Raw genomic sequence first — 20,829 nt, 5'->3', positions numbered from 1 at the left:
AACATGCTGGAGGTTGAGCTGAATAAAAACACATCACTCAAAAGCCTCTTAAAGGAATGCTTTATTGATATGCACATATCATATAGAACATATACAACAAAACCTAATTAATCAATTATTATCTGAAATCTGATCCCTTTCATTTTCTACACCGCTGAGGTCCAGGACCTGAAGTAAAGCTATGTGCATTTTTTTCTTCTACATTCAGCTTCTGCGTCAGATAGTTTCTGGGAAATTAAAGCCACAAATATATGAACAAAAATCTTCTGATAAAACACGCGACAGCGACACTGCGGGTGTCTTCGTTCTATCTCCATCTTCTGTTGTGTCATAACTTTATGGATTAAAATCGTTGACGCAGACGTTTGTAACAGACTCGACAATTGGCGACGGTTTGACCAAAAGGAAACTTAAAAACTCTTCCCAAGTAAAGAAAAAATATCAACCAAAAAATGAGAGACAAACAAAACAGTGTATATTTGGCAACAGATGGCGAGAGATGTTGGCATAAGTGTAGTATAATTGGCCTTTTGTGGGATTAATATGGATGAACGCAATGTTTTTAAGAGCTAAAGAGGAAATTTAATCATCGATTCAACTACATACTAGATATACAACATGAGGCGTCACGTAGTCAAGTTGTATTTCTGGAGCCTTTTGTTAGTCGAGATCCTACATCAGAGCGGGAAGCCATTAGTGTTAAAGCTGCATGTTTGTTTTCTTCTTCTACCATTAATGCCTCAATTCTAGCACGGCCTTCCTCGACCCACCCCAGTCTATACAACTGTACACCACAAAATAAAATACTTCTACTCATCACCAGGTGAATAAGGCCCGTTCGCTGAATCCTAACAAGTGTCGAGTGATGGCGTTTGAATTTAGCGTCTAAGAGTATAAAACATCCCCGTCTTCGCCAGCCGTGCCGCCGCACCCTCCGACCTTCCGGCGGCATTTTACAGTTGTACAGGTTCAAAGTTGCGTAAAAACATCTCGCAAAGCCGTGGAAAAGTGTTTATAATACAAAATGCAGTTTTCATCCTGGGATGGTGTTTGTACACGGGTGTGGCTGAGATGATATGCACATGCACGAAGCTAGTCGCTCGAGTACGTGGAAATAAAGACGGGATGAAAGAGGGGAAGAGGGGAGTTTTTGGAGGTGCTCACAGTGCTGATTGAAGCCAACAAAAAAAAAAACCCTTCTTTCTCACATTAGCTTCAAATCTGTCCAAATCATGGAGAAACATGTGGCACAAACAAGAGGCAGAAGAGGAGACAAGTGACCTGAGTTGATCTAACGGAAGTGAGGGGGGGGGGGGGGGGGTTATGTAACAAGGCAAGATTTAATTGCTGAGGCAAAGGCAGAGACAGGAAGGCTCAGAGATCTGCAGTGGTGGCACCTCCTCTCGCCTCGAAGGGTTCGTGGTTGAAGGGTGAAAGGTCAGGAGTGGACTCCACGAGGTGAGGTGATAACAGTACAGTCTCGGGGCGGAGCGTAGGGGTGGCAGAGAGGCGGCGGAGTGGACTCAGAACGGCGGGTTCTCCTGGGTCGGGGTGGTATCGGTCGGGGAGCCGACGGCGTCGCCGTTGCCCTTCGCTCCCACCACCTTGTACTTGGAGAAAGACAGCAATGTGTTATTGATCGTGGCTCAGCAAGAGCTTTGATTTGAGCCAATAAAGGATTGCGGGGGGAGCAAGTAGAGCACAGACCACCTGTAGCATTGGCCTGAAATACTTAAGTAAATAAGTATTTCGTTACAAAGTTTATGGAACTAAATCAATGCCATTTGAATATTGAAATTTAACACTGAATTTTCAAGCATTGATCACTTTTTGTTTGAATAATTGAAATCTATAATTTCTATATTGAAAGGTTATATTTTAATGTTTTATTTTTTAAATCATTGAATTTTAATATTTTAATATTCAATACCAATTCAAAGATGAATTTAAAAGGCTACGAATTAAAATAAATATTGAATTGAGTAAATGTTTTTTAGAGTTACTATTTTTGAATAAACATTCAAAACGGTTTTGAAAATATTCAATTGTTTTGATTAAATTATTCAAGTAAAAAAAAGGATCCACTGTTTAAATTAAATAAATTAAAATTATTTAAAAAAATTAAACAACTAAATCAATGCTTAAAAAAAAAGCAACTTTTCAATAAAAATGTAAAAATGGAAAAGTTAACCATTAAATATTCTGATGGTACTCATGCCCTCAACATGAACTGGTATCTGTAAATAAACATGTTTATGGAAGTACAAGATGACAAGCGGTTTTTGTGTGAGTTTGAATAAGTAAACAAGTATATATAAAGATTGTTTATATATAAATAAGTCACTTAATCTCTCTTTAAGGTTCCAACGCTCACCTTCAGGTTCCCAACTTTATCCTCAAATGACTTGAAAGTAGCAGAGTTCCTGCAAAAGAGACGAAGATTTATAAGCAACAGCACCTGAACCGTCAAAGCATGTGAATTGATGGATTCATTCAGAACAAATGTCTCCTACATTAAAATAATATATCTTTTAGTTACTTTTGTAAAAGGGATTAGAAAACTAGAGCTACATCAAAAACAATATAACTTGATTTAGAAAATCCTCAGGACCTTCAACGCCCACAAATGCGTCAACAATCTTCTAGGGGTGCGGAGCAGCTTTTACAAATGAGAGCAGGAGGGATTGATACTTTACCTCATGGCGGGCATACTTATCGAGTGGCGAATGGAATAGTTGCTACTTTGAAAGCGTTTAGGAGGAGAGAAGAGAAGTGCAGGTGTTAAAGCGAGCAGTGACACACACACACACATACACACACATTGTGATCACGCTGGTTATTAGCAAGATTTTCTTTACATTTGCAAATCATGGAGAATCAGCATAAGAGCTAAAATTAAGAAGTGCAGCATCATAATTGATGATATTAAAAAGGTTAATGCCTTGAGCGCTGAATGATTACTGAGAAAACGACATGCATAATGTACAAATGAGATAGAAAATGTTCACATGACAGAATGACACAAAAACAACATATATTGAAGTATGCAGTAAATATTCTTCAGTGAAAAGGAAAAGTATGAATTATTGCAGGAATAATAACCGTTCTTCTCTCAGCATCTTTTCAATCGTAATAAATATATAAATTGTTGAATACAATTGAAAATTCTATGATTTCTGTGTAAAATAGTTTAAATACAGTTGAAAATTGTACGATTACTGTGTAAAACAGTTTAAATACAGTTGAAAATTCTATGATTTCTGTGTAAAATAGTTTGAATACAGTTAAGAACTCTACAATTACTGTGTAAAATAATGATGTCTGATTGAATTCTAGTTGAATATTCTATGTATATGTATATGATATGAACAAAAACATGCAAAAACCTGTACCTAAAATGACAAGATTGAATATATATATATATATAGAAATGTTTTTAAGCTGCAACATTAACACACCCAACATTAATGATAGAAAACATAAATAAATATAAAATGAATCATTGTCATCTTATAGTTTTTGACGTTACCCAAATTACCCATTAATGTTTTTTACAGTCTATACAGTCGTATCAAAAAGGTACTTCAGTGTTAAACTAGAAAAAGATTACACAGGCAGTTAGTCTTACCTAAAAGAATTAGAGAATGGCAGTGCCCTGCGGAGTCGAATGCAACAAAAGAGGGAAAAAAGAGAATTTTAAGCCACACAAAATCAGAAAGGTTGACAGGGAGATTAGTAACAGCAGTGTTATCAGCAAGGAAGGCCAGACAATAAAAGCAGAGCGACAAAGAAGCGGAGGGTTGCTGGGTAACCACGGTAACAAGAGCGCCTGATGGAAAGAAATCTAAAATTGCTCATCACTGAGTGGTTAAACTCAAGTCAACATTTTTAAACCTCATATTAACCTATGAGAAAAAGGCAACATATTCATTAGAATTTAACCTTTGTACCATATATTCATTATCGCTTTTCTCGACCATCCTAACATAAACAATTTAGGGTTAAAAAGCTTTAAGGTATAACGCCACCTGGTGTTTATTGGCGGCCATGATTAAGTACTATGTCACAAATATTCAGTTGGTGGCCTGAACTTGCTGCTGGTTTTCTAAATAAAATGCTAAACATCATCAATACCCAAAGAGGATGTGGTCAAAGTCAAGAAGACAAATTGACTTTTCAACACCATTGAAACTTCATGCAACATGCAGAGGACAAGCACGACAACTTTTAACTACAGTAGCTTCTAACATGCATCTATATATTTCCTTAATGTTAGTTTGACACCACAGCTAATCATTTAATAAGTGTGTTTCATAAGGAGACTAATGGTTGAGGATTATGATGGAACACCTGATGGAATAATCTACTAATAGTGTTTTTAACTATGTCATTTTTAACTTTATTTTAACTACCGGCCGTCTGGACTCACCTCATGTCGCCCAGTCTCCTGCTGAGGGCCGTGCCCACCGTGGAGATGGCTGCACTGGTCTTCTGTCCAGCCTGAGAAAGAGTCTCCTGAGTCTTCTTGTATCTGCAGGGAGGAGGTGGTCAAAGAAAGAAGGGGATGAGGAAAGGGTGAGAGACGAGGGAAGAGGAAGACAAAGGAAATGGGTCAAGAGCAAGTCGCTGACGTTGGTGTAAAGTGATACATGCAGCTCCTCCGTCTTTTCACCACCTAAACGTTAGTAGTCACCATGAAGTTTCGATACCGTTTGAGCAACTTGGCACAAGGAGCTAGTGACACAAAGTGACGAGTCAGCAGATCTGGTTACAGGGCAGTTCAAAGGAGAGAAAAAAAGGGGGGAAAAACCAGCAGGAGGATATTTGTAAGAGAAACAATGTCCAGGCTGTCATTCTTCTTCTATGGAAAAGAGCCGCCGGCATATTTCTTTTAAAGCAAATTTCCTGCCTTGACAAAAAATATTGTGTGTAAAAAATATTTAGTTGGAATTTTCCGTGGTCAACGAGAAAATGCAATTCATACAGTTGACAATCATTACTGTAGTAGTAAGTATTTTCCTCAACAAATACCCAAATTGCAACCCACAAAGTTCCTAGCAGACATTCTGACGCATCACCTGCAAAGGTTTCTGGGAACAACTTACTTTATCAAGTCTAAATATTTAAATAAAAAAACATTAAAACAAGGTTTTTTAGGCGCAAACTAGTTCAGAATAACACAACAAAAAATGCATCACTAAAAAACATAATGATCACTAATTTCATAATTTCTGTTTCACCAATAAATTGATTCTTAACAAGGCGCTTTAATTAGAACACACAATCCTCCTCCCTATGTTTAATCCCTTCAACAGCAGATGAGATAAAGCTCGGCAAGTCATTGCTAGAAGTTGAAAGAAGAAGTAAAAAAACCTGCCCAAAAGTCCTGTGCATGAAGACAACCTGAGCCAAAACACATAAGAGAAAGGGGTCAACTCACGCTTCCGAGCGGGTAATGTCATCCAAAGTGGCTGAGGCAGACAGATATCTGAAGACACAACAGCAGGATCATGACACAGATGTAACCACGGACATGCATCACACAACAGCAGACATGTTACTACTTCCTGTCCATAGTGATCGCTTCCCATCTCAAACTCATGGGATGAATACGATTAATTGAGCCTAAAAGAATGAAAAGATATTATCAAAATCTCCTACATTCCCTATGGGAAGTATACATTTTATTCGGCCCTCCACTTTAACTGCTTAAATATTTCAGCGCCTTGTGTGATTGAGTTTGACACCTCTGTTGTACACAAAAATGAATAAAGAACCCGAATGAGCCAATAATACCTCATACCAGTGATTCCTAACCTGTGGGCCCCCTAGTGGGATGCGAAGGTATTGCAAGTGGACCAGTAAATAATTTCCAAAATGGTATCATTTTTTTTGTGGGAGGGTGGATTTGATTATATGAAATTAAAAATACACATAATAATGTTTTTAATGTTAAAGCTCGTTAAGTTTAAAAGGATATAAAACATTTTCAAATATTCTTTTCATTATATTGTTTTTCCTTATAGTATTATAGATATGACAAGGAAATGATAACGCATTATAATGCCTTCGTATTTATGGGGTGGGAGGTGGGCCGCAAGACTTAAAAGTGGTCCCAGAGATGGAAAAGGTTGGGGACCACTGCCTTATACTGTATAGAGATTCCAGCAGTTCACAGAAAGGATTTGAATTATTCACTAACTTACAATAAATAAACAACTAACCAGTTAACATTCAAAGCATGCATTATTCGACCAACACTGCATTATAAACATTGCATTAATATTTAAATACAGGTTATTAAGAAATGTAACCTACTAAATATTCTGGTTGTCACTCTGATACGATCAGAAAATCAAACGTCTAGCAACTGTTTAGGTAAGTGAAACTACTTCACAGCAATGGTTATGATCTATGATGACGAAGGTTTTCTTATCATCTGTTCCTCATCTGTTGTCGATACACAGAGACGTCGCCACGTGAGCGCTGAGCTGCAGCAAACAAGGATCAACTGTCAGCTTATCTCCAACGGAACAATGTCTCAGACTGTACAGCTCACTGACTTCATACTGTTGGCTGGAAAAAAAAACAACTAAAAAACCTGCAAGATTCTAAATTATAATCCATCTATTACAATGTTTATTTGTAGGTAGCTTGAACTATACCTAAATATTTTTAAATATTGTCTAGAATAGTTGACTGAATCTCTCCATGGACGACAAGAAAACTGGTCTCCACACTTACAAGCGATTAATTATTTAAAGGCCATTTCCTGCACTCTGAATCATCATTTTTATCTGCCTCTCTCTGAACACTCTACGACACAGAGTGTCTGTTTTTGTTCCTGCCGTGCTCTCCTACATTCCTCTCTACATTTAGCCCAGGAGACTGGAAGTCTGCTCACCAGGAATGGCTTTTAGGAATAACACAAAACAACAATATGAGGGCAAAATTTGACATTGTAGTGTATAAAACAAAGCGACAATTTGCAACAAAAGAGAACAAAGTGTCCCGTGTTAATGGTCACTTGAATAAGTGGAAGTACAAACGCGCAGCTGTATGGGTGTGCGAGTCAGACTAACACTGACTGATCTTGCCAATCTAGTTCCCCACAGAAGCAGCAACACGTAAAAATTCCACTAGCACCAGAACCACAGCAGCATACTTGAATATTTCCAGTCTTTCAACAATAATGAGAAACACTATTGCAACGCTAAACAACATAGGCAGAGGCCATAAAACAGTAACTGTATACATTATGTGTCAACAGAAAATATGCAGCAATAAATAATCAAATATTCACTCATCATTCATAAACATAAGAAACCAGTAATACAAGAGTTCATATTCTATTTTTCCTGAAAGTGAAGTGAGACACTATGAAGTTCATCGTCAGTTCCAAGCATGCAGACCTTTTAACAGGGGAGGGAAATTCAAAGACATGCCTGCAACTGTGGAAAGAAATGTTATTTAAAGAGGAAGAGGACATGCGTTAAGATTTCTGGGTGAAGGAAGAGAACCCATCTTTCTCTTCACTCCTGGGGGAGAAATAAAGAGCTGGGTATTCGAACAAAAGGTTAGGATGAAAAGATCAAGCTTTTCCAGCTTTGCAGCTCACGGGATATACTGGACTTTCTCAAAGGTCTTTTTCGGTCAAACCTACTTCTATTCAAAATATTTCTAACTTTCCAACTGAGGTGGAATTTATCAGCTCGTGACACTTTTGGAATTATCAGAATTTCTTCAAACTATAAAATTAATATAACAAAGAACACATTGATGTATGGGTGAGGTGGTAAAATATCTGTCTATGCATGACCTTATGACTTGATTAAAAAATAAATGCAACTCAGAAACTGCAGAAAGAGAACCAGTTTCATGGAATGACGCCATTTATAGCGAACACCCTTGCATTAGTGAAGCCGTACGACTTTAACATTAGCACAACAAAACAAAAAAGTTAAGGTACTGTCAAAATAGAAAATCACCTAATCAGTTCAAGGACCATATCTTTACAATTTGTAGGTCTCGTGGCTGCCCTCATAGCATTTCTAGAATCCTAGTCAGATACCAGTTCACCGTGAAACAAGGCGGCAGGCAGTCACAACAATCACGTTCTGTTCAATGACCAGACAAGAACCCAAAAGCTTTTTCAAACACGGTTAGCAGGCGCAGGGAAGAAAGACGGGAGCAGACAAGAGTTAAAGTCAAGAGTGTGAGAGCAAACATCACGGAAGCTCAGACATCACCAGTAGGCAAACAGTGCATGAACTCACAGCTCCAAACCGCCAGCTTTCTCATTCCACTCGGACAGTTTCTCACTGGTTCTCACATAGCTAGAAACAAAGACACGAGGGTGTTACGCCACAGAAGGTCAGCAATGACTGAAAGCCGTCTGCCCCAGAAAATGACATTAGAAAATACAAAAAAAAAAAAATACTATTCTTGTTTTAAAATAATTATGATAAGATGATAAATATACTACACTAAAGTCAACATTATATTACATATTAGAATCAAATTTAGTATTTAAGATTATTACCCAGCATGAGCAAATGTTTATCATGCGTTTCCAGCTGATTTCATTAAGAAAACTTTTGGTTGGGTTGGGATAAAAATATGAGACACGTTTCTACATTCAAGTGTAGGATACGATCCAAATGTAAACGATGTAGAATGATTCAGAATTCTTAGGGACTGTTTAAAAAGAAAATTCTGCAAGATACAGAACTTTTAGACAACAATCAAAAAGCCTAAATCATCGTCACTATTCTTTAACATAAAAGGGACAATTTTCACTTATTTGCTCCAAACATGGAAACTTGCAGAAAAGCCATCAAGCAATAGAGCGTCAGAGTTTGCCCACAAAAGTAACAGGAATGAAATCTCTTAAGCTCAACAAAAAAGCAATATAAATACCACAAAAATAAAAAAATATGAGGCGGGAAAACACATGTTGTTCATTCCTGGAGAGAGAGGGCAGAAAGCATTTTAGTCGTGTGCAAAAGATGTAGTGAGTTGTATGTATGGCTTTATATCCTGGTGAGTTAAAAATGATTATTGATATCGTTGTTAATAACCATCCTGACAGTCTGTGTTAACTTTGGTTCCGCTCGCAGAAGTAGTTGATACATACGCATTAGACGTCTGCACATCTTGCCAGCTCTTTGTAATGTTCTGCTTGAGCTCGTTGAGCGGGCTGAGGCCGAGCTTCCTCTTGAGCTCTGTGGCGTGTCTCTCTTTGGCCGACAGCACTTGACGGAGAGTGTTGATCTCCTCCTCAACCTGAAACACAAACACCTGCATTCATGGCCTTGTCGTGCACTTTCTAAGCACAACCAAACTGCAGTAAAAATCACACTCAACCTTCATGCAAGACATCAATGGAAACTCATTTTTAATTCATTAAACATGATTATTAAGGAAATTGAGAATAGCCATCAGTAAAAATAGTCTCCATAATATAAAACAATATATTTTGATTGTTTACCTTAGTGAGTTCAATGCGGAGCTCTTCTGCCTCTTCCTCCGTCAGGCCTGGTGGGAGAGGGTTGACCGAGTTTCCCACTGCACCCTCCACTGGCACATCGTTCAAGCTGTCCACACCATGATCCACACCATGATCCACACCAAGACCCTTGTTGGGAGAGTTCAAATTGATATCTAGAGAAGACAGAATGAAGGATTTAGTGACTTCACATGCAAACGATAAGAGAGGTCAGGGGATGGTTACAAGTCAACTGGAGTCATAGTGCAGGATACAAGAGCAGCTCTCACAACTTTTAGTGTAGTGGAAGGTTTGCACAACTTTAACAGTCAGTCTTGACTTTGAAAGGCGATAATAGGAAAGCTCTGGTAGTGCCAAAAGTGGCATCAAGGACATCAGGATAAAAAAAAAACCGCAGCCTTCAGCTCTAAAAATAGATTTTGGTGGAGAACTTATTTGATCCTGTAAAAAAAAAGGATAATAACACAACCAGTAGATTCAGACTGCATCATTGAAAAAAAATGCAACACTGAAAATGTTTTGTTTTTAAACCACAGACTAAGATGGCACTTAAAAGATAAAATAGTTTTCTGATATTTGGCACATAAATCGTTTCCTAATATGATAACATGATATGTAGTTTAAGGTGGCATGCTTTATATAAACATTTTATAATTGGCCTGTTTTCCAAATGCAAAACAATGAAGGCTGACAGGAAAGAAAAACTAATTATAAATCTTGACAAGATTCTTTCAGTTTTCTTAACAACCGGCAACCTAAATGTTATCTTAGCAGAAGACACCGCACAGGTTACTAAAGCATTAAGAAAAGACCTTATGGCATTCAATCGTGCAGACCCGTAAGTTATAAAAATAGATTAAATTAAGCTTAACAAAACCTTTGTGACTTCAAATAATATGCGTGACTGTGAACAAAACAAAAAAAAAGAAGACATTTTCTGTAAAGGTGCTATAACGCTGCCTTTCTTCATCCAATTTAAAATGTGATCCCTCACTTGTAACTTAAAGAACCCTGATGCAAACAAACTTGCACGACATCACCAATATGCTGATAAGAACATGATTAGTGGTGTGGGCTCCATTATAGACTCCTCATTCCGAGATAAATTTAACAAATGGACCGAGGTCCGCGGATACCAAGACAGTAAAGGACAGACCACAACATCGACACTTCTCTTCCTATAATCTCTCTTTTGTCTTTTTTAATCGCATTTCTGTCTACATTAAAAAACAATTCATGATGGCATTCAAATTTAACATATATTTTGCATCATCATTCATCGTTTTTCCTTTGTTTTGCGGAGGGCTGGCTCATCAGAACTTTATGTTTCTAAATTATTAATTGGAAATAAAATGTATTTCTCCGTTTGTGAGCAGTCACGCTGAGAGATAGGATCATTGCTTCATGTTTTTTTTAATGTATTGTGCCACTGCCACCGTTGTCTGTCCTGATTTGTTCCACTTGATGAATCCAGAGACAAGCATGTGCCTCTGAAAATACATTCCTTAGCATCGTTACGCTACATTTAAGCTTTGACAACGACACACATTTGACCTATACACGCCTGTTTGATTGGTGCCAGATCCATAATCATTCTAAATCTCTTGAGTCATCATCCATTGATCACCAGAGTCAATATTGAGGGACTTCAGTCAAAGTACACATTAAAGCCGACATCATCACCGATGACATTTTGAACTGGGTTAAATAGTTTTGTTAGAAAGTTTTGTCTGAAATGCATTTTAAGTAAACCAACTATTATGGACGGTGTACATCACATGGAAGTTCAAAGATTAAATTCAGTCCTGGGTTAAAAGATTCCCATAAAACAACAAATGTTTGTGGTAAGGTTGGATTATGTTGGTTTTAGGAAGCAACTAATGCATGACATTATCGTACTTTATGAGAATAAAAGCGTCACTTGGAAACAACACATCACTGTAGAAGGCTTTCTAAGAGGTCTTGAGTCTATACACAATAGATGACACAGGAGGGTGTGTTGGTTATTTACAGTCGAAGAAGCCAACAAACGTACTTTAATGTCATCGATTTGAAAGATAAATAACAATGAATAATACGATGGTAAATAGTATTTACTCGACAACACATGACATGCCCGTCATCGACCAACCTTTCCACGAGCCAGAAACTGAAAACTGTTTAAGAAAACAACTATTATTTATTTTTAACTAACTAAATACCGATTTGTGTTGACGGATTAAAAGACCAGGAAACGTGGACAATACACATTTACGTAATATTACGCAAAGTCATTGTGTTTGGGAAGTGTTTAAGGTCAACATTTTAATGGTTATAAAGTATATCCGTGAATTATATAATATATTTACATGACAGAAAACAAAATTAGACACAATGCTAAGCTAGGAGCTAGCTAACTTGCTTGCTAAGCTAACAGTTGTACTTACCTTGACTGGCGGGGTCCATGACGTCAGGAAACTCTGTCGTGTCACTTCTACCGTGAATATAAACGATAAACTTAGTCGTGGGTTTTTCGCTCGATGAAAAGAGGATTTTTTAAATGACTGCTCCCCAAAGAAAGTCGTCAACAGTCCGACTGTCAGAAGCCCAAACAACAAACGTCTGGAAGCTGACGAAACATTAAGAGCTTCCGGTGAGGATTTCAAACTAAAAGTGCGAGTGACGTCTTATTTGATTTGAAATTCAAACTCTTTAGTGATTGTTTTGTTTCCGAATATCTTCTACATCTTAATGGTGAGTTGTTTTTTGCTCATACCATTGACTTAAAAATTTCTGTATTTTAAATAATTCAAATTTAGGTATCTACTTTTTTTTTTCTTTTCTGTTTGTATTTACCTTTATTTAATGTTTATTTGAATTAAGAACTGTCCCCAAATCATGGTTTTCTTTTTAACAATTCCATATATATTATAACAAGAATATAACAGTAAAATGTATTTTTTTACATTTCCAGTGTCACCAAAAATAAATGGTATGCAATTAAATATTCACCTCATCTGGGGATTATATTTAATATATATATATATATATATATATATATATATATATATATATATATATATAAAAGAGTCACACAGATTGAATCATTAAAAACATTTATTTTTAAACAGATCATAGACTTCATTAAATCATTCATCTCACACACACACACACACACGACTCATTCCACACGAAAAAAACATCTACATCTCAAGTTACACTGCTGTTGTAAACCCACGTCATTGACTGTGTCCCTAAACTTCTCAAGGACAACTAGTTGATTAAAAAAAAAAGAAAAGTAAAGAAAAATAAAATAAATAAAGTGAATCCAGATCACCTGATTACTCTATTCACACGTGCAAGGTTCCTGTTATTTATGTCATTGTTTAAGACGCAACATTTATGCTTTCATCATCAGATACAAGTAAAAAGGAGCTGCTTGTTTAGTTAAAAGTAAAATAAATGGTGAAACGCTCCCATCATTATTATATGAATTAAAACTTGAAGTATTTTTTTTTCTTCATGAAGAAAAACATGAAATCAAATACGATTTTGATCTGCTCGTATTGCACGTTTCTCATGATATGTAAGAAAAATACCAGGTGCTTGTTTTAGTGGTTGTTCCACGCGGCAGAATTTTAAGTTTAAACTGTCCTCTTATAAAGTACAAAATAACAAAGCGACATAAACCCAGGACTGTCCTGTCCACCATCTTGGAAACTTCCACGACCGCCTTCCCTTCCTTGAATAACATAAATAAGAGAAACTTACAAACTCGAAATCTACAAACAAATACATCCGAGTGTTAACATTTTAAAACTCAAAAAAAAAGAAAAAAAATGTGACGTCAAATCTAAGCAAACAATTTGCACAACATGTAAAGCATCCACAAAACAAAAACTATACACAGATGGACGTCGGCTCAGACTGTGATTTATGAGATGGTCATTTCTCTTATAAACAGGTGAGAAGCCACTCTGATTATTCCTGACTAAAACATGGAAATCATGGAGGAAGGAAGCAGAGAGGAACTGGTGAGTCACTCCAGCATCATCTGGTGGAAGACTGGTGACCACTAGGACAAATTAAAATCCGGAATTTATAAAATAATTACTTCATTTACAAGATTAGTTTAGTCAAAATGGGACTTGCTGATGTAAAACCCCTCCAAGATAAAATCAACCTCATCTATGTGTATTATTTTGGAAGATAAACCTTTTCCATTTGCTTCCTCCAAGACAGCAGTTAAAACTCCAGAACCTCTCAGTCCTGACGGTCCTGTTCAGGCTGCCTCAAGCACGTTGAAGTCGGATGTGTTTTTTACAACGAGCGGCTCTGGAGAGGATGTACTGTGAGCGGGTCGTAGGTCTTAGTATGCTTCGGTCCGGTAGCTGTGGTGGGCGTCCGAGGTGAGCCCGGTTGATTCTGTGGCCGAGGACGGCTGCGTCATGATCGGGTCGGAGCCGTCTGTGGAGAAACCAAACACGACTAAAAAAAAAAAAAAAGACTTGTACGTCATTACATTGTATGAGAAATATACTTAAATATTGCAATATTTTTTCTGCAATACTGTACTGAACCTCAACAGTATATCAACGTTTTTCAGTTTGGGTTCCAAATAATATTTTATTTTTACAATAGTTCTTTTATGGTTTATATTTCATTAAAGTGCATGCAATATTGCAATTACACTTCCAGTCACTAGATGGCAGTCATTTTGTCCTCCGCACCTAAAGGAATAATTAAATCCCCAGAGATCCCTGCAATGACTGAGGATGAGAGGATACAGTCGACTCCAGCAACTTTTAAAGCTGATGTTTGTAAATATTTTGGTTTCAATATAAATTAAAGCAGTTACGACTTGGCCAGAATCATGTGGTCTGTAAATTCTGCAACACCAGAGTCAAGTACTCGGACAACACTACAAATATATAGTAGATCCTACGGTACCGTAATATATTGTATTGTTGCCCCTGTATCGTGAAACATATCATATCAATACACATCTTTAATTAATATTGTAAAAAACTTGGTGAATAAATATTATTCCTGAACTTGGACTCACCTCGCTCGTCTGCGGTCATCTGAGCCTCCAGGTCTTCCGGAGACACGTAGAACTCGGGATCCTGGTCCATGGGGGGCCGGGGTTTACACTTGCCGCAGCAGCAGTTGCAGCAGCAGCACAGGCAGCAGCAGAAGTAGCAGCCGGTGGACAGACAGCAGAAGACGAACAAGGCCTGTGACGACAACGAGAGCGTTTCGCTTTTTGTCGCTTCAACCAAATCCGTGGATAGAAAATGTGTCGCTCTGTACCTTCGCCCACCAGCTGGACAGGACGAAGTATGTGTTGACGTTCTCCTCTCCGAACTGCTCGGCGACGTACAGTCCCAGGGAGCCGTACTTGTCGTAAATGTTCTTCTTGGTAGCGTCGGCCAAGATGGAGTGAGCGTTGTTGATTTCCTTAAATTTGTCGGCGGCTTCGGGATTGTCTGGGTTTTTGTCCGGATGAAACTTTAACGCCAATTTCCTACAAACAGTGAAGGACAAACTATTAAAGAAAATACCAAAAGGATTTTTGGTGCAGTTTGAATTGGTGTACACTAGAGGGCGACGTTGAACTGCCTTGAGGAGAGACACTAATAAGTTGCCAAAAAACAGATCAAATCCTTTTTGAATGTAAGTACAACACAAAAAAATGAACACTATAAAAAATAAACACATGCACAGATTTTTAATTAGTTTTTATAACTCCCACCTCCAACTTCTTTAACAATGTTTTTATTTAATATTGTTTTTCTTATTACATTTCAATATGTGAACTATATATTTGAATCTATTGTGTATGTTTTTTCTCTTCGAGGAAGATCATCATTACATATCATTAGTGTGTTCAGTCTTTCTTTAAACAGCCGCCCTGTCGTGCTTTACAATCGATACCACACTTCTCACCTGTAACATTTTTTAATGTCCTCCGTCGTGGCGTTCTTGTCGACCCCTAGCACGATGTAGAGGGATTCTCCTGACGTGGACAGAGCCCTCTGTCTCTGCTGCTCCATGATCTCTTTCCTTCTTTCTCTCCTTCACTCTAACCTGCCAGAAGACAAAGACACAAGGAGCCATTTAAAAACAATATTAATTTATTTCATTGAATTAAATACATTATTATGGCCATATACAGTATTTGAGGTCGTCCCTTGTTTATGCTCTTAAAGACGCCAGATCAAACAAAATCTGAAAAGTAATAACCAATTACCGTAATTCCCAGACTATAAAGGCACCCGATTATCAGCCGCAGGTTTTAATTGTTACAAATAATCAGTAGCGGCGCCAGGATTGAAGCTCTTATCAAAGGAATTTGTTAATAAACACATGAACTTTATGAATGAAGTGTAATATGCTCTCATAATGTGTCCACTTCTGGGTAATATTACACAAACAAGAATGGTTGGACATCTTTACGCTCATAAAAAATGTCACCACTGACACAGCCTTCTTGAACATGCCGTGCGTCACTGGACTCGCCTGTTTTGCGCAACATATTCAGCCTTCGGCGCGTCTGGTTAGAACATGAGATAAAGACAGGAAGATGGTACACAGAAGTTTTTCCATTGACATTTTAACTTAACGAAAAATTGTTTTCTTGTTAATTTGCGAACTCAACATTGTGAAGAGGAGCCATTCCTCTCACCAACCCTCTCAGTAACGGTGACCTGGGCATCTACCAAATTGCTTTGCCGCCCAGCAAACCAATCACAGCCGACGATCACTTTGACGTAGGGACATGGCCATATAAATTAAATAGAGTTTTGTAGCGACAAGAGGCGTCTGTCAACATGTACACTTGTAAATGGTGACCAATGTTTTGAGGCTTTTACAGCAACAACTCACAAGCTTTTTATGAAAAAAAAAGTACAACAATTGTATTTACACACAAGTGTTTATTGTACAAATACAAGGTTACAAAATGTTTTTAAATGACAACATATAGTGCCATTTCGTAGTTTTCTCCGCACGGCATATTATATGGAGCCTAGCGGAGTAAGATTTAGTAATCATTTGAGGTCAGTCTACAAGAATAACATTTTTGTCTGATATTTAATGGAAGGGCTTTATTGTTATGGGATAAGGAAGGGTTAAATTGGAAACCTCTAGTGTTTATAAAGTACAACTGCATGCAATCAGATACAAACACATATACATACATACATATATATATACATATATATATATATATATATATATATATATATATAGTATATGTATATTTATATACACACACACAGATAAAGGTGCTGTATATATTTTACGTACATTTGTATTTTAACATCTTAATATTTTTTATATTCTCTATAAATTTAGCTCTACATTTATATTTATTCTGAAGTTGTTGTTTCCTATAACTGACTCGAAGAACCCGCACAAGGTGTGCCTGTCTTTTAAAGCACAAATGGCAAATAAAAACCTTGAACCTTGACTCCAAGTTTAGCAATAATGGTAACAGTGACAGCCTTTGTTAAAATATGGTTAAGGTTTCGAAGTTTGAGGAAACACCGGGTTGAATCTGAGATTTTTTGGCAGCATACGGAAAAGGAAAATGTTTTTTGCTCCAGGCCAACCCACAGTGCGTTTACTTAATCACGTTTGACAACACAATGATATTACACAAGCTTCAATCCCACTCCAGACTTTGCACGGGATTACCCACTCACAACACTTGACTCCTCTTACGCTTGACTTGGATTAACCAATGGTAACGGGCGGTATTCTCGTGGGATTAGGAGGCGTTTGTGCGAGTTATCACATCCAACTACTGGACTCAGCTCAGAGCTATGATGACGTATATATGACAGTAGCAAACAGCTAATGGAGAAAACTGCCCTTCATTGGATCATGCTGAAGAGAGGTGGACTGAAAAAATGATTTAGTTTCCTTTTGTGTATTTTATAATATAAACCATTTTTTACAACAGTTATTTAAATGATGTATTATTAAAGGCACACAGTGCTGCACCTCACACTCAAGCATATTAAGTTGCCAAAATTAAAAACAACTTATCAGAAGAGTTGCTGCATCTATTCAGCTTCAGATGAGCAATTATCTCTAAATCGAATATAGAATACGTTTGAGAAAAACCCTTGGGACAACCGAAGGAAATCTTAGATTTCATCCAGTTTATTTAACAGTAAAACAACATTTAAATCGTTACTGACAGGTTAAAACCAGTTAATTAAAAATGCAATTGAATCTAGATTAAGTTTAAATTAAATGCAAGTTTTTTTTTCCTTTGGAGGTCAAATGATAGAAGAGTTGACTTCTACTATCAATACAGTTTATTATGCTTCTTTGGTGGTAACTGGACCAAGAAAACTTTGAAAGAGACTGTTGTGACCAAACTGTAGACGCTTTTAAATCCAATTAAAATATTGTAAATACTGATTAATGACACAATATGCCTAAATTAAACATGAAATATTTGTTTCAATATAAGATATCATATTTTTTCTTAAATTGGTCACCAGTACTGGGTTGGATGCCAGACATGGTTTGAATGGTCACTGTGTGCACTGAGGCAGCGATGCACAAAGACGGAGGTTCAACAGGACACAGAAGACGTGGTTCACCTGAGCAGGTGGATTCTGTTACATTATTTAGTGAACATTTGCACGAAGGCCATTAATAAAACATGTTCGAGTATCTTCTTTCCTACGCTCTTATATAAACATTTTTTAAATGCATCAACTAAACTTTACTCAGTGCGACAAGAGCCTTGCATAGGAATTTGGGGAATGTAGGTTCAGGACGATCTTCTTCACAGTGTGGTCTGGCTCTGGTGACATTGAAGCTGCTCGTGTAAATGAATATTTTATTAGTGCTTTATGTGGAATCATCCATCAATTAGCAACTTGAAATGTGAGACAGCACACCGGTGGAAGAAATTAGTGAAAAACTATTTTGTTTTTATAGGTGTATTTTTTCCACATCGCTGTATCAGCTGTGAAAATAACTTTCAAAAAACTTTCCTTTATTGTCTCGTTAATCTCCCTTAATAAAGACTTTAAAATGAGATTTTAAGTTTCTCGTCCCCGGCTTGCCTCAAATAAGTATGCCTGTGATAAAACACAAGCACCTCCGTCCGTCTTGGGTCAGAGTCTGAGAATATTATGTGCGATCAGACGGACTCTCTCACTAGATGGTAACGTGACCATGTTGTTGCCCTGGACACTGTCAACACAGCTGGCTCTAAAAACACACCTTCCAGTTCAAAATCTGTCTTTGTTTTTTTTTATATATAGACACAGGTGAGTCTACGTTGCAACATTTAAGATAATAATATTCAACCATTAAGACAGAACCATCAAGAGTGAAGGATACATTTCCCTCTTTTGTAATAGAATCAATGACCTGCATTGAAAAGGAAAATTATCGGGAAAATCAGGAAATGCTCTTCAATACAAGGAAGGTGACTGACCTCAGAAAAACAACATCTTAGTTTAAGGAAATGCGAAGTGAAAATGGTATATTACGAAAACAAGTCACAAGAAAAAAGACCACAAGTCTGAGGTTGATCAACTGAAGTTGAAGGAAACAACAGATTCAGCTAAATAAAGAGGTTGCATTGCAATATTTTTTTTAATAATTTTTTTAAAAAAGATGTGCGTTTCATTCAAAGCTGGCAATTTTCTTAAAAGTCGACACAAACGTGCCCTTTGATTTCAGTCTAGTAAAATACGGCTGCTTCAAAAACAAAAAAGGATTCTAGATTCCAAATACTAGCCTTATTTTAAAACTTCTGGAGAAATTATTGCTCACATTTATCATCTATATAACAGTTAATTCAGTGGTTATTCAATGACCCGTTTCTCCTGCTCGTGCTGCCATGTTAACATAGTTTGAAAATGATTCCAAGTGACTGCTTTTGAATGACTCACCAGTGACCTCGAGTCACATGACTTCATTTACAGTCATGCGTTTCCCGTCATCGTAACACTGTCAGTAAATCCTTCTTTTTTATACATGTGACACGGCCAAAGTTCTTGTAACAATAAAAAATAATGAGATAATATACTATGAAGTATATTTTGCTCCAATCTTGTCTGAGACACACACAAGATAAATCAGCTTCATTGAATTCCATTTAAAATCCTTTATTGACCATCTTTCTTATGGTGCTTTTAAGTTAATATAGTTAATTGATCATTAAATAAATCATGTCAATGTTCTAAATGTTAAAAAAGGATATATTGAAATATTCCAAAAATACACATCCTATTCAACTGTCCATACAAATATTGTGTGAACCTGTACGTGTTAAATGTCCATGTATTTTAATACATGTTGACACACGTCTTTTAAAGAGGAAGTAAAATACACATTTAAAAAATTACAGTATACAAATAACTTAAATTAAACAGAGCACAATTGGTTTGTTTAAACAAGAAAGAAAACATTGTTTAATATCAATCTATTTACCGTATAATAGGTAAAAGCGAATCAACATTATTTGTATGTTGAAAATAAAAACGAAAGAAAAACTTCCTGGAAAACATTACTTATTTAGGATCTCAAACATTAACATTTGAAAAGGTAAGACAATACGAGATCCTTACAAAGGTGTTCGTTGCATCAAATGTATCGTCCTGTGTTACGCTTTCAAAACCGTTATTCCTCATTTCTTACTGCGTAACGACGACAGTCGAGTGAGCAGTACAACGATACAAGGGGTTTTTGACTCAATTGCAATTTAAGTAAAACACCTACAATGTAAAATCTGAGATTACAACAATGTCTACACTGGGACACAGACAAATCCGGATTAATCCCGCAGTGACATCTAGTTTTACCACCTTTGTGGCTCGATTTCGTCACGTCTGGATCTTTTCTCACCTCACTGATGCATCTGGAAGTGTTTGTTTAAACAGATAAGTTTCGCTTTTGCACTTTGTTGTGGTCAACTGAGAGAGAAACGAAGGTTCAAGTGGTTAAAGCGGATAATCTCCAAGAACCTAAACAGCATCCATATTGGTTAGCCTGTAGCATAGCTCTAATCCAAGGACGGTTAAAGCTTCACTCTTTCATCTTAAACTCGGATTTCCTTACCTTTATTTCTGTCCGAGGGACTTTGTGTGACTCCACCGGTGATGTACAGCCCAAGGCGCTCACAGACTCATTCCGATTCGGTTTCAATTTCCGCCGATACAGCTTTGAATCAGAGGCGGTGCAAACACGGAGCTAGCTGCTAAACAACCGCGAGCGAGCGAGCGGCTGTCAATCCCGCGGAACTTCTTCTTCTGTTCTGCGCCTGTACATAATGAGGAATGATATTCAGTATAAACAGCGCCCTC

At 37.1% G+C, this 20,829-nt stretch overlaps 2 protein-coding genes across 8 annotated transcripts; both read right to left on the bottom strand.

Annotated features, from left to right (window-relative positions):
- Positions 1-43: 43 nt before the first annotated feature.
- Positions 44-12,113, bottom strand: tpd52l2b (tpd52 like 2b). 7 transcript variants are annotated; one of them, XM_087780689.1, is made up of 9 exons: positions 11,935-12,113; positions 9,491-9,663; positions 9,137-9,285; positions 5,441-5,488; positions 4,430-4,531; positions 3,629-3,655; positions 2,697-2,741; positions 2,375-2,423; positions 44-1,610 (listed from the first exon to the last, which is right to left on the bottom strand). In XM_087780689.1, exons 1-9 carry the CDS (start codon positions 11,951-11,953, stop codon positions 1,524-1,526), a joined length of 699 nt encoding a protein of 232 aa, XP_087636815.1. In that variant the 5' UTR covers positions 11,954-12,113; the 3' UTR covers positions 44-1,523. The 7 variants fall into 7 exon arrangements, with proteins under 7 accessions (XP_087636815.1, XP_087636817.1, XP_087636816.1 ...); XM_087780691.1 differs by having other exon boundaries at positions 44-1,604; XM_087780690.1 differs by having other exon boundaries at positions 2,697-2,738.
- A 473-nt stretch (positions 12,114-12,586) lies between these two features.
- dnajc5ab (DnaJ (Hsp40) homolog, subfamily C, member 5ab) lies at positions 12,587-20,757 on the bottom strand. The gene is made up of 5 exons (XM_087780696.1): positions 20,585-20,757; positions 15,437-15,577; positions 14,801-15,014; positions 14,553-14,724; positions 12,587-13,954 (listed from the first exon to the last, which is right to left on the bottom strand). The coding sequence occupies exons 2-5, from the start codon at positions 15,541-15,543 to the stop codon at positions 13,857-13,859; spliced, it is 591 nt and encodes a 196-aa protein (XP_087636822.1). The 5' UTR covers positions 15,544-15,577; positions 20,585-20,757; the 3' UTR covers positions 12,587-13,856.
- Between the last annotated feature and the right edge of the window lie 72 nt (positions 20,758-20,829).

The sequence above is a fragment of the Callionymus lyra genome, chromosome 19, assembly GCF_982586985.1.
Source record: "Callionymus lyra chromosome 19, fCalLyr1.hap1.1, whole genome shotgun sequence".
Taxonomy (NCBI): domain Eukaryota; kingdom Metazoa; phylum Chordata; class Actinopteri; order Syngnathiformes; family Callionymidae; genus Callionymus; species Callionymus lyra.
Note: the sequence above shows the minus strand (reverse complement) of the source record. Positions and strands in the feature narration are given on the sequence as shown.

What these genes read in the sequence shown, in the direction of transcription:
- tpd52l2b (XM_087780689.1), bottom strand. An exon ending in GACATTACCCGCTCGGAAGC is followed by an intron (nt 4,532 to 5,440) that starts GTGAGTTGACCC and finishes TCCTCCCTGCAG; the next exon opens with ATACAAGAAGACTCAGGAGA. An exon ending in CCATTCTCTAATTCTTTTAG is followed by an intron (nt 2,742 to 3,628) that starts GTAAGACTAACT and finishes ACGCTTTCAAAG; the next exon opens with TAGCAACTATTCCATTCGCC.
- dnajc5ab (XM_087780696.1), bottom strand. Translation starts at nt 15,543, where the DNA reads ATGGAGCAGCAGAGACAGAGGGCTCTGTCCACGTCAGGAGAATCCCTC. An exon ending in GACATTAAAAAATGTTACAG is followed by an intron (nt 15,015 to 15,436) that starts GTGAGAAGTGTG and finishes CACTGTTTGTAG; the next exon opens with GAAATTGGCGTTAAAGTTTC. An exon ending in GATGACCGCAGACGAGCGAG is followed by an intron (nt 13,955 to 14,552) that starts GTGAGTCCAAGT and finishes GTTTCTCCACAG; the next exon opens with ACGGCTCCGACCCGATCATG.